General features: G+C 42.9%; 1 protein-coding gene across 1 annotated transcript in view; it reads right to left on the bottom strand.

Moving 5' to 3' along the window:
• Positions 1-12,682, bottom strand: part of syn3 (synapsin III) — a 114,365-nt gene that overhangs the window by 68,449 nt on the left and 33,234 nt on the right. Inside the window, exon 4 of the mRNA XM_085376240.1 lies at positions 338-494. Coding sequence (XP_085232366.1) covers positions 338-494 — 157 coding nt within the window. The remainder of the gene's footprint in view (positions 1-337; positions 495-12,682) is intronic.

Genomic DNA, 12,682 nt, shown 5'->3' with positions numbered 1-12,682 from the left:
AGAATGAGTAACAGAACTGTAAATATATAGTGAAGAATGGCACCTTTAACAAAACTGTGCTGCATATTTCCTGCTTTAAACCTAAATTTAAGACCTCTTTCAAAGCCAAGCATCTACATACTTTTCACTGCAGTTTTGTAGCTTTTCTCAGCACAAAGTGACTAAAAACACGTGGTGGCCGAGGCCGCCCGCTCTGCTGGCCAGCTCAAATCACAGGTGTTGCAGCTCCATTTATTAGCACAAATAAATCAGTCGGAGGCAGCTGCCGAGGGAGGGACTTTGCGACACCTTTGTGTGGGTGAAAGTATAGCAAAGAGAGCCGTTACGGAGCGCTTACCACCCAGGGTTTGCTGCAGAAGTTGTATATGGAGAAGATGGAGTTGACGCTCGGGACGCCGCCAAAATGGAGGCCGATGACAAGATTCCTGAAGTCCTCACCGGGAATCATGCTGTAGGCGTGCTGGCGAATCAGAACAAAGTCTGGCTTGAAGGACCTGCAGCAGGACGGATATGGAAAAGGAACCATCAGACTGGGCCTGTTGTCAAGGTTAAGCATACAGTTAGGCTGTTGAGGGTTAGAGTAGCGAAGAATTCCAGGCAGCTTTGACTCAATAGGTAGAAGTAAAGCAAGGTTGGTGGTTCAATCCCGGGCTCCTTCTAGCCTGTGGTTGTGTTATACATGTCCTTAATGCCTACATAGTGTGGCTTGAGTGTTCAGAAAAAGCAGGAAGCAGCATACCTGGTCTGACTGATCAACATGAAATCTTTGCAAGCTTTTGCACCCAGACGTGCCAGACATCTACAGACTTTAGTGATTTCCTTTTCACCAAAAGTAAACTGTATCAAAAACTGTTGGACAAAAAAGTAATCATGGTATTTGATAAATATTCATCTAGTGTCGTTATAGGATCCAGTTTAGTTTGTCCAGTACTTCTCTTTATCTATACATCTACACATATACACGTATATGTGACTCTTTTGGCAGATCGTAACCATCCACCCACTCCTCCATGTAACAATCAACTTCCTGTTTAACACCTAACCTAACAGCACTGAGGGCAAACATCTCCAGCATAGTGTCTCCTTGCAGGCTGACAGCTCTGTTGGCACATTATTAACACACTATATCTGGACGCTGTGTTTACAGTCAGGCCCTCTGTTGTTCAGTGCATCGAGCTGATGGGGTAAAGTAATGCTCCTTGCAGCACCTAATCTTTTTGAACCATCTATCCAATTAACCCAGCCTAATCCTTCCTTTTTAGACACTTTTCTGGGATTAGAGCCAAGTGCCCCATCACCCACCTGAAAGCCTCTTTTAAACTAGCCCACATTTCATAGTAACAAGGAGAATTCAGTTTGACTTTTATTTATTTATTTACCTGGAAACTTTAAAGTTCTAAACAAATGTTCCTGCCAATTGCTACATTGATGTAAAAATTATTAGAGCCCGGCCACTATAAGACCAATATTTGCTCATTTGAAAATCTGACATGTTAGGGGATATTTTTTTTGGGACATGGGAAATAAACATTTGTTATGTGAATTTCTGAGTCCTTACTTTGGCAATGAAGATCTTGTTTTATTATGACAACGAGTTACGGATGAATAGTTTACGCTGTGCCGCACTCTGCTCAGAACATCAGGTTTTAGTGTTCTAACCATACGGGATGCTGCAGGGTGCCCTCTAGTGGACAAATTGTGCAACATCGACATTCATAACGACATTCATAAGGGTGTTTCTCCCGCCTGTTCTTTACTTTTTCCAATATTCATTAATTTATCAGCCGTTATAAAAGCCGATACAGACATACAGGCAAACAGCCAATTTATCAGCCCCGCCCATTAATTTGATCAGGCTCTAAAATTGATCTCAGTCATACAGTGACGTCTGGCTTGCACACAAAGTGTCCATATTTAGTAAATTGGTCATGAGAGACTCACCGACCCATTTCCAGAACTTGGTGCATAATGACACTAATGTAAAATGACACATTGTATATACTTGTGAGATTCCAGTGGCTTTGAAACAAAGATTCGACACACTGAGACTGGTAAAATCCTCGCACTCATGTTTCCGTGGTTAGTACCAAATCTGACATGCTCCGACAGGAAGCATCAGCCCGCTGCAGGTGGAAACCAAGCTGATGAGAGCGGTGAGACTAAACCCAAACAAAGTTGTGGGATATAAAACCAAAACAATGAAAGACATTGAGGCAATATAAAGCTGATGGAAACTACAGAGTGGGAAAATTCTTTGTTGCTAAGGGAGACGCCTTTTGACACATTCCCCTTGTGACATATACTTAAACGTATTAAAACAGAACACAAAGGTACACAGCAAGCCACTGGATTACCTGCAGTTACAGACACAGGTGCGTGCAGTAGGTAGAGGGCTGAAATTACAGCAAGGCCCTCCAGCAGACTCTGTGGTCCTCAAGCGCTGCTCATGTTAGACTGCACAGAGAAGACTGGCAGGATGGCTGAGGAGTGATCTGTCCTCGGCGACAGAGCGACTACAGCTGTTCCTCCCTGCTGCTGCTGCGCTCGGCCGCAGTGGCAACAGACCAAAGGCTCTGCTATTTATACTGGATGGAGCTGTTTATTGAAGCCCAGAACCCGACCAGACTCGACTGCTTCCTAAACACGGGACGTACTGTTCCAAGCAAACTCCATCCTGGTTACAACTGTGCACGAGCAGTTTAATCAAAGAACACCTTATTAGCCTCAAACAACCTACTTGATTACACTACTTGATTATAACAGAACGGGCAGACGCAGCGGTCGTTCAGCACAGTGGGATTTCACTGGGCTAGAGTTAATGACGGCAGGAGCAGCAGAGCATCACTGAAGTTTGTCACCCATTAACTTTGCTTTTGTGTGTCTTCACCTGGACTCATCCTGTTAAAGTACTGCTTCCTGCGAGCCACGGATTAACCCTGAAGCAGCACGTTTATGTTTTACGATGCGAATACCTCGGGCCCTGAGACTCACTGCTTCACAGGCGATATTCTAATGTGGCCTTTGAATAGGTTACAGTGCAATAAAAGGCTAATAAGAGGCTCAGATGGGGGAAGAGCACAGATATAGATTAGGAGGTGAGGACAGAAAGGATCCGTGTGGATTCATAAGGCCACAGATAAGACAGGATTTGTAAAGTAAGCCAGACAGGGACCGAGTGGGTGGTTCTGTGTGGCGCGTGCATGTTATTGCTACCTGTCTGTGCAGGTGCTCCTCCCACAGAATGATACGGTTAACTGTTGACTCTCATCTGGCTCTAGCTGTGGATGTGAGAGTTTGAGGTCTTCTCACTTTCTGTGTGTTCGCCTGGTATAGACTGGTGACTTGTCCAGTATCAACAGGTCACTCTTACAGTCACTTCACAAAAGCCCCCAGAACAGGGAGGTGTCACTGCACAACAGGAGCTGTGTGCAAATATGAGCTAAAGTATGTGCTGATTATAAGTCATAGAAAATGTTTGGGAGCTGCTACTCACATTATTTTAAGTCAACATCTCCATCTCATGACTCCTTGCTCGTGAATGCAGCCACTCCCAGTGACGAACCCACAGAGAAAAACTGCCTGACTCTGCAGTTTCCCCCAGCTTTGTGGGTGAGTTTCAGCATCTGAATACTCACCCACATCTGAATTGAATATTTCGTTAAATGGTTACAGCTCTGATCTGAGTAAGATCCATCACACAACCCTTTAAACACAGGTCAACAGCTAGCTGGGGAACACGGGAACATTTGGTTGCTCCAACGGTAAAATGTTTCCCCTTGAAACGGGTGACAGAAAATAGATCCAGATGAAGGGTGATTACTAATTTGTCACACAGACAGACTAACATCTCCAAAGTAATATTTGCTCTGCTTCGGTTTCATGAGTAACCCCCAAAAAACACAGCCAACGCTATGAGCTTGTGCTGTGTTTGCGTTTTCACTGCTCCAGTGAGAAAAGGTGCAAATTCTATAGGACAGAAAGAGTCATAGCACAAGGCAGGTAATCCTCAAAGCACAGATAAACATGTTTAAAACAGGACACTTTATAGTGGCTGTGAATACACATCGAGCCTGGCAGTTACGTAAGCCCATCATAAAATGTACCGCACAACGGCGCCAACAGGATGTTTTCATCAGCATTCTTGGAGCAGGAAAGTATTCAAAACTCAGGACAATATGCTGCCGTTTGGTCTCCAGATCCATTTATCATACAGAATCTCTGACCTTCTAATAGGCTCCAAAGGGATGTCTGAATTGTGGGGAACACTTGTTCTCGAAACGGTCCTGCGGCTGTTTCAAAAGCTGGTGAGGGCCTTATCTTCCACCATCAGTCTGTCTCTCATTGATAAGCATAATCGGGGTAGAACTCGGCGGGAATGCCACAAATGTCAAACAGTACATACCGAGGATCAGCACAGCGCTCGTACACAATGGTGCATTGTGCCGCGCTGGCTCCCTGTCATCAGAGGGAAATGCACCTTAGAGAAAGTCTGTGCTTTCCTGTTAGGAGGACGCACTCCAGAGCAAAAACTCTCAATCAGGCCACAATCGTTTTATGTGTATATATGGGGAACATTTCCTACTTCAAGACAACTACAGGACTGATGCTTTTCTTTACAACTTTTACATTTTTCATGAGGTATAGCTCTCTGTCACTTGACTTGACTGAACACACTAAGGCAGTTTTTCCTTAAGTCAATGGGAACCTAACACAGGGTGCTGGCTAAAAACCACTAATGCTACCAGTCATATTCAAAGTGTTAAGGCGAATGAGTGACCCAACCAAGAGCAGTAAATTTAGGTCGGAGTAATGAGCGATATCACAAACTAACCCCCTCCTATTACCAGTTTTAATTTGTTTTTTACATAAATAACTACATTTATATAAATCTGTGAATGTAAATAATTGTGAGTAATTTAAAACTGAATTTCAGTTTTTGTATCACTGCGGCCCACCTGCAGTACTTTTTGCGTCCCATCAGGGGGCACCGGTCCACACTTTGGAAACCACTGGAGCTGGCTTTTCTGTTTCCCTGGCGAGTACATTTTGTTTTTCGCTAGTTAAAATCAGCGTCACATTTAATCAGTGGACTGCAGGCGCATTGTTCTAACAAAACTAGCCAGCATTAGCTCAGAGGTCCCGACGTTTGCATCCTCATCAGAATATAGTCACGTTTGGTCATTATATAAAAAAATAAATAAATATATATAAAAATAATAATAATAATAGCCAAAACGCTAATCTAAAGGTTCAAAACAGCAGCGCGTAAGAGGTATCACAGCTGCTGTTCATCTTTTATATACAGTCTCAACCAGCACAGAGACGGCTCTGCGAGCCAATTAGCTCATAGCTGAAAAACACAGTTAGCTTAACATGTTAGAGATTGCATGATTTAAATAAGCTCTAAGTGATCAATACAATGAAACAAATTATTTTATAATAAAATGTATGTTCTGTGCAGAATTCTACCGTTTGGTGTCGCAGCGCTCGTTGGCGTCTGTAGCTGCAGGACATTTCAGAGGACCCACTGCACTCGAGTGCAGCACAGACAGAAAAGGTTCCTGAGTTTTAGAAAATCTATGTTCAACTAAAAACAGTTTGAAACAGCAGAAGCAAAAACGTGAACCTGAACACTGATGAGATTGAATAATTAATAAAGCCACTTTTATGAAGTTAAAACAATTGATTCAGTTTGCTGTTTTGGATTTTTACTAAGGACAGAACACATGACGCTACCATATCCAAAGGCTCTGAAGAACTCTTATTTCTCTCTGTGTCCCGTCTCTCCCTGTAGCCGAGCATCTTGTTGTGGTCCCCCAGTCTGACTCTAGGACTCCTTGTGGTTGCGGCCGTGGCTCCAGGCCTGGTGGCACCAGAGTGACCTGGCAGCATCTCAGATCCTGGGAAGTTGCTGTCAGGGCTGCCAGAGGTCTGGATTGTCTCCAGCTGAGCTCGCAATCCGAGGCTGATCTTGACACGACACTGAGGTCACACAGAAAACAACCCAAAAAAAGAAACGGGGCCCAGCAACAAAAAAATAAAACTTCACACGTGTGTTAAATCTAAACAGGAGTGGGAGTAACTTTAGCGTGCCGCAATTTTGAGAATGTTTAGTTGTTGAAGATTAGGAAAAAGAGTCCCACAGGAGGCAGATGTAATGAGGAAAAGGAGCTGCGAGAGGAACACAGCGCCAAATGACCTCTGGCAGGAGGGGAAATGAGCGTTGTTAGGAGTTTGAGTGAATTAGCGGGGCCATTTGTATTCATGGCTATATTACAAAAGCAGAGATGGTGGATCGGGCCTCACGGCCGCTGCATGCTTTCACTGCAGTCAAAAGAAACCACCCTCAGGCCTCCTAAAGCCACGTCTCAACTCAGCGTGTCTGTGAGCAGGATTTATTTGCTCGGTAACAAGATGAACCTGTTTGAGGTATTAAGTGTTCAGGCTGCTCTGGGCAGACAGTTCCTTCCCTGATTAAAATGGGTTTTTAAGGGGGTCAGCAGAAGGGGGGCGGGATGCTAAGGATTCTTTGCTAGCCAATGTGTGTGTGTGTGTGCGTGTGTGAACAGCCTCTGTGTGGTCTAAATTGTAAATTGTCACCTGAGGTAACCAAAGGCGGAGAGTCTTGTTATATGTGCAGAAGGGATTTGGAAAGCGGGGGTGGCCTTCTTTGGCGGGTAGCTCGCAGCATAGAAAATTAAATGAAAAGAGGGGGTAAAAAAAAAAAAAGAAAGAAACAGGACAAGGATCTGCTAATGTAATCTGGCGGCCTCCCTCCCTCTGTCCATCTGTGGGGTTGAGAATGGGGAGGAATGTGACGAGCCAATTCAGCCATTTGAGACAGAGAGTGAAAAAAGCGCAGAATTAAAGAGAAGTCTGGATCTAATGTTGAAACCGATTCAGAGCATCACCTCCAGCCCTGACAGTTCGTCCAAAATTAGGTTTTTCATTGACAGAAAATGACAGAACTGCAATTTGGGCCCAAACGAGAACGTGATCATTTGTATGTATGTGTATTTACCCATGACTGCCCTCACCTGGGCTCTTGGTGACGAATAACAATAGCATATTTTACATCCTTTAAATAAGCTCATTTTAAATAGTGGAGTTATTGATCAGTTTGGGGGTTTTTTTTGTGTGAACTTGTGTTTATCTACAAAAAGATTCCACAGGACATTTTTAAGTAATATTAAAACGTAAGTCAGTCTGTTTTCTAGACCTCTGCATCACCACCTGAAGTCTGGTGTAATGGCCGCTGAACGGAGCAAAGTTTGACCAATCACAGCAATGAGGTGTGACCAGAAGCGACTTTCTGAAGAGTCACTTGGATGAGTGATGAAATGTTTCTCCCACTGAAAATGCTACGTCCGGATGATGGGATTTACTTATCTGGATGATTGAGCATGCATTGAGACATTGGCCCGGTACCGGTCCGTGAGTCGTTTATTTTGTTGTATTTATCCGCGACACTTTAATGGCCAGTCCGTGGTGCAAAAAAGGTTCGGGACCACTGTTTTAAAGGACTATATCCCTGAAAAAAAAAACAAAAAAAACCAACGCTTATGGGTAAGAATAATGATTAATAGAAACGTGAACTTTTAGGTTGGTAGCCGGCAGCTGAATTCAGTTTTCTTACCCCTCCCAATTTGAGTACATAGTCCGTTTATCTTAGAGTCATGTGTCCATGTCTCTGGAGACTTTGTGAAAAGAGTCAGTGAGTCAGTGAAGCTCAATTCTGACCAAAGACAGCGATACTGAGGCGAGTTGTTGAGAATATCCAGAACCTTTCTTTTGGTAAGCGCTGCTGTTTTTGCTGCTGTTCGCCAGCGTTAGTGAAACTTTCTTTGAAGTGGGACACAGTGAATGAACTCTCATGTAATGTCAGCATTAGAGCAGGGCGATATGGCCAAAAATATTTATCACGATATATATTTGAAAATTTGCGATAACGATATAACTGACGATATAATTGATGCGAGACAAAATACAACTCCACAACATTACTAGCGCAAAAAGAAAACCTTCCATTTATTTTCACTTAAATAAGAAGCTGGTTTTTATGTACATTAAAGCTTTATAAAAATGTAACAGTGCAAATACAAATTCCTTGCTGAAAGTTTAACCAAAAGGCATTTCCAGTAGAAATGGGCTGACATATCCTGAGCATAACCATGTATAATATCCACTGACGTTAAAAAGAGGTGCTTTGCAACATTAAACTGCAGTGTGCAGTACGTATTTTTCGGACCATAAGGTGCACGGGATTATAAGGCACATTAAGCGAAACAAAGCAGTCAGATAAATCAAACTTTATTAAACTCATTCTTCTTGCTTCCTCCACTTCTGTACCATTGATTCATTAATGTTGAATTCTCTAGCAGCTGCTCTATTCCCATGTTGTTGCAGTATATTAATGACTAACCTCGTATTGTGGATGGATTATCTCAGTTGTTCTCCTGACTGAAGTTTGGTCTGTTTACAGCATCCTGCCATGCGATTGCATTTGTTTCTAACCATGAGGAACCTTCACGTTAACTTTTATAAGTGGAAAAGTGTTAGTGTTCGTCCTCCAGCTTCACTGTTTATGTTATGCTAACATAGCTGTGTCGCTAGCGATCACGTAGCACATCATTATATACCAGCTAGCCCAACTTCAGTAACCCTACAAACGTCACTGCTGTTTAGTTTCCTGTCTTCATTTATGTTGGAAGTGATAGCAGAGCTGTACGTTTGATTTTTTTCAGAAATCTCTCAGTCAGAACATGCTGTATCATGCTTAGGTAACTAGCGAGCTAACTTCCGCTAGCTTCCCGCTAACTTCTAACTCTGTTAAATGTAATAAATTTTGTTTTAATGGATGCCTGGAAGTTAAACTTTATAGTTACACCTGGTAAAGCAGCAATGCTGATCGTTTTATTAAAGATGAAAGAATTTAGACAGTTTTTAACGCTCAGTGATGCTGCAGTGTTCGTTTGAACTGAAGAATAAGGAGTTTAGGACCCAGATTACTCCCAGATTTAAGAGCATCTTAGTCCGACAAATACGACAATAACGATGGCCGCTTGCATGTTATGCAAAAAAATGTGCTTTGTCGTGTATCTGACGGACAAACACCAAACCAGTTCCACATCACTGAAGTTGCACCATTTTTACAAACCAATTCTGGTTCATCTGTTTCACTCAACAATCGGCCATGTGCGTATGACAACAAAGGCACTGCGCATGCGCGTTTTACTCATATTCTATCGCGATATTTCATTTTCCTATCGTTGCCTAACATTATACCGGTATTACCGTGAACGGTATAATATGGCCCAGCCCTAGTCAGCATGTAATCAAACTTCTCAGAGGGAAAGTGTGATTTTTAGGACACTTGAGCCCAACATTAGCTTAGAGGATAACCTTTTATCCAAATGCCCGTCTCGCCTCTTTGCTCGTGAAATAGCCACACCCTCTGGTAGCCTGCACAGGACAGCCAATCTCCAAAGAATTGCATTCCAACTTGGACTGACTGCAATCACTCCCAGACAGACTAGCAACGGTTTGCAGATAACTAATCACTCTAGGGATGTGTGATATGACCAAAATCTCACATCCTGATGAGACATTTATTTTGCCATGTCTGAGTCTGTGGTGGGGGCCGGTTTGCGGCATAACTTGCATAGTACAGTTTTCTGGTCCGTGTCAGACTTTTCATAACCAAACCATTGTCCATCCACCCATCTACATTAAAGGGACGGCTGTGGAGCGTGTGAGCAGCTTCAAGTTCCTGGGTGTCCACATCTCCGAGGATCTCACCTGGACGACCAACTGCTCCAAGCTGGTCGAGAAGGCTCACCAGCGCCTCTTCTTCCTGAGGACTCTGAGACATCCTGGTGAACTTAACTGCACTACTGTAAATGCTGTATAGACAATCATTCTGTAAAATAAGATGATTATAATTCTACAACTGTTTACAACTGTTTATAACTTGTTTTAATATTTATATCCTGTCCATAGCCTGTACATACTTATAGCAGATTCATAACAGACCTTCATACCGTGTACATTGTAACATACCCATAATAGACCCATATTTTGTACCCTCATATCTATAACAGACCCATTTCTGTAATATATCTATATATCTATGTTATTGCTAATATATATTTTGTAATATATCTATATTATGGCTAAAGCACTTCTAGATGGATGCAAACTGCATTTCGTTGCCTTGTACTTGTGACGTGCAATGACAATAAAGTTGAATTCTATTCTATTCTATTCTCATTCCATGCTACAGAGGTAGCACCTCATTTAGGAATAAAGTCCTCGGTTTGTTTTGACTGGTCCTTCTGTTTGGAGCTACCTGGCTCTGCGTCATCTTCACTGGCCATGCTGGTATTCTCTGTGCCTGCATCCACGTGGTTACTATAACCGCCATTTATAGTTACTTCATGTTTTTATTTGAGGTAATTTGTTTGATGCATCTTCTGAAATTTGGTGTTTGAGAACAATGCATGTCATTTCAGTTTATTTTGAAAAATCTCAACACGATCTTCAGCTTTATTGTGAAAGGTTTATGTGGAAAATAAAGAAGCGGACAGCGGAGCCACACGCTGGGTTTACCGTCGTTGTTGCTAACGACAACACATAAAAACATTCGCTTGTCCAGCTGTAGTGTAATAAATAATAAATACATAAAAGAGAAATAGGGAACTTCAAGAAATGAATATAGCTGCTACAGTGACCATCAAACCATGAAAACATATTGCCGTAAACAGTTTATTTTGCAACACCACGAAACAAACGAAAGGGTATAATATGAAACGATAGATGTTTTCATATCCGATATATGTCGTTATATCGAACAGCCCTAACCCACTCCTTTATAAACACAGACAGATTGGTTGCAACATGTTGCCAATCTGCACCCACGAGGACAGCTCAGTTATAGTGCTACATTAAAGCGAGGTTGCTGAGCACCTGTGTCTTTTTGCAGCTAACATCACTAAGTATGGAGGAACTTCTGAATTGCTCTTTCTAATCTACGAGGTTCTGGTTGGACTCTGAATGTCGCTGCTATTCTGTCCATACAACTGCTGCTTTTGTCTGGAGCTAAGTGGGTTAATAATACTCACCATTTCATCATCTACTAAATGTATTTGCTGAACTTTATGTAAAAGGGCATTTGGAGTGGTTCACTTGTGAGATCTAGTGTTACTGTAAGTATCAGTGTCCTCGAGGGTATAATAATGTGTGCAGAAGTATTAATTAGATCCTCCAAGACTAGTAAAATATTTTTTTATAAAACTGTGATCCTCGCCACGATGACGGTTCAGTGTTGCATTACAGAGAACACGCCAACGCTTCTCAGTCCTCCACGTCCACTCTAATTGTACATTTATATTTTAAGCATCTGGCTCCAGCCCCAAACTACTTCCAGTGAGTGCAACAGTAAAACAAGCTCAATAAAATACTCAACCGCCAGCAGTTAACGTCCCCATAGCCCAATATTAATCACCACTAATGAATCATCTGCCTTTATTAACCACAGTCAGAGCTCTGTGAAGATGGCAGAGGAGAGGAACACTGCTCCCTGGCTTATCAAACTTTGGCTGCCGCGACCAGTGTTCCCACTTTGAGCCGAGCAGCCTGGCTGGAGGTTTTGGCAGCAGAGAGCAGAGAAGCCAAAGGGCTGACTACAGCAGAGCAGCAGGGAATAAAATGCCAGAACTACTGTACCTTGTGGTGTGTCACTCTGCTCTACTGTAGGCTGTACAGCTTGTGCCACGTTGCACGTTTTTCCTTTGCTGTCCATGCACAAATGCCAAGTTAGGCGAGGGTTCAAAGAACAAGAGAAATAAGGATAAAAAATAATGGAAGATAAATAAGTACAAAAATAAGTAAAGGAAGACGAGTGTGGTTTGCAAATGTTGATGTAGATGGAGCTTAATGTGCAAAATGAAGTTAGTGTGCAAAGTGTCTGATGTGCAAATTGCAGTTGAGGTAGGTCAGCTGTTCAGGAGTCTGACAGCAGGGGGGAAGAAGGAGCTGTTGAGTCGGGACGTTCTGGGTTTCACACTCCACACACACTCTGGAGGGCAGAAGTGTGAACAGTCCGTGTTGGGGGTGTGTGGGGTCTTTGAGGATGGAGGCGACGCTCCTCTGGACTCTGCGATGGTAGATGCTCTGCAGAGAGGGCAGCTGTGTGGTGTTCAGTGTCCAGGTGAGGTCCTCGCTGATGTGGATGCCCAGGTACCTAAAGCTGCTCACCCTCTCCACCTCACACTCCTGGACAAACAGCGGCTGGTGAGGCCTCTTCTTCTTCCTCATGTCCACAATCATCTCCTTTGTTTTATCAGTGTTGAGGGTTGTTGTCCTCACACCGTGACACCAGACCGGCATTCTTAACATTTCCTATGTTTAGGCAGGAAGTCCATAAAGCACCAAGACTAATCACGTGCATTTGTTGGACACTAAGGTTCAGTCGGCTAAATCACCAGGTTGGCGTCATCGCTTTCTTGCCAAATCTTGATCTTGGTTAAGGATCTTGTCAAAGCCAATGTGCATCTTATCCTGCTTTGCTTGTGCAGTGGCAAAAGTGTCGTGGAAAGTCTAAATAAACAGATTTTGAATCGCTTATGAAAATCTAACAGGGTGAAGATTTTCCATTCTTGCATTTACATGAGGATATGGAAAA

Source organism: Diplotaxodon limnothrissa, linkage group LG17 (genome assembly GCF_057381915.1).
Source record: "Diplotaxodon limnothrissa isolate DT_005_m linkage group LG17, D_limnothrissa_male_GT1.1, whole genome shotgun sequence".
Classification (NCBI taxonomy): domain Eukaryota; kingdom Metazoa; phylum Chordata; class Actinopteri; order Cichliformes; family Cichlidae; genus Diplotaxodon; species Diplotaxodon limnothrissa.
Note: the sequence above shows the minus strand (reverse complement) of the source record. Positions and strands in the feature narration are given on the sequence as shown.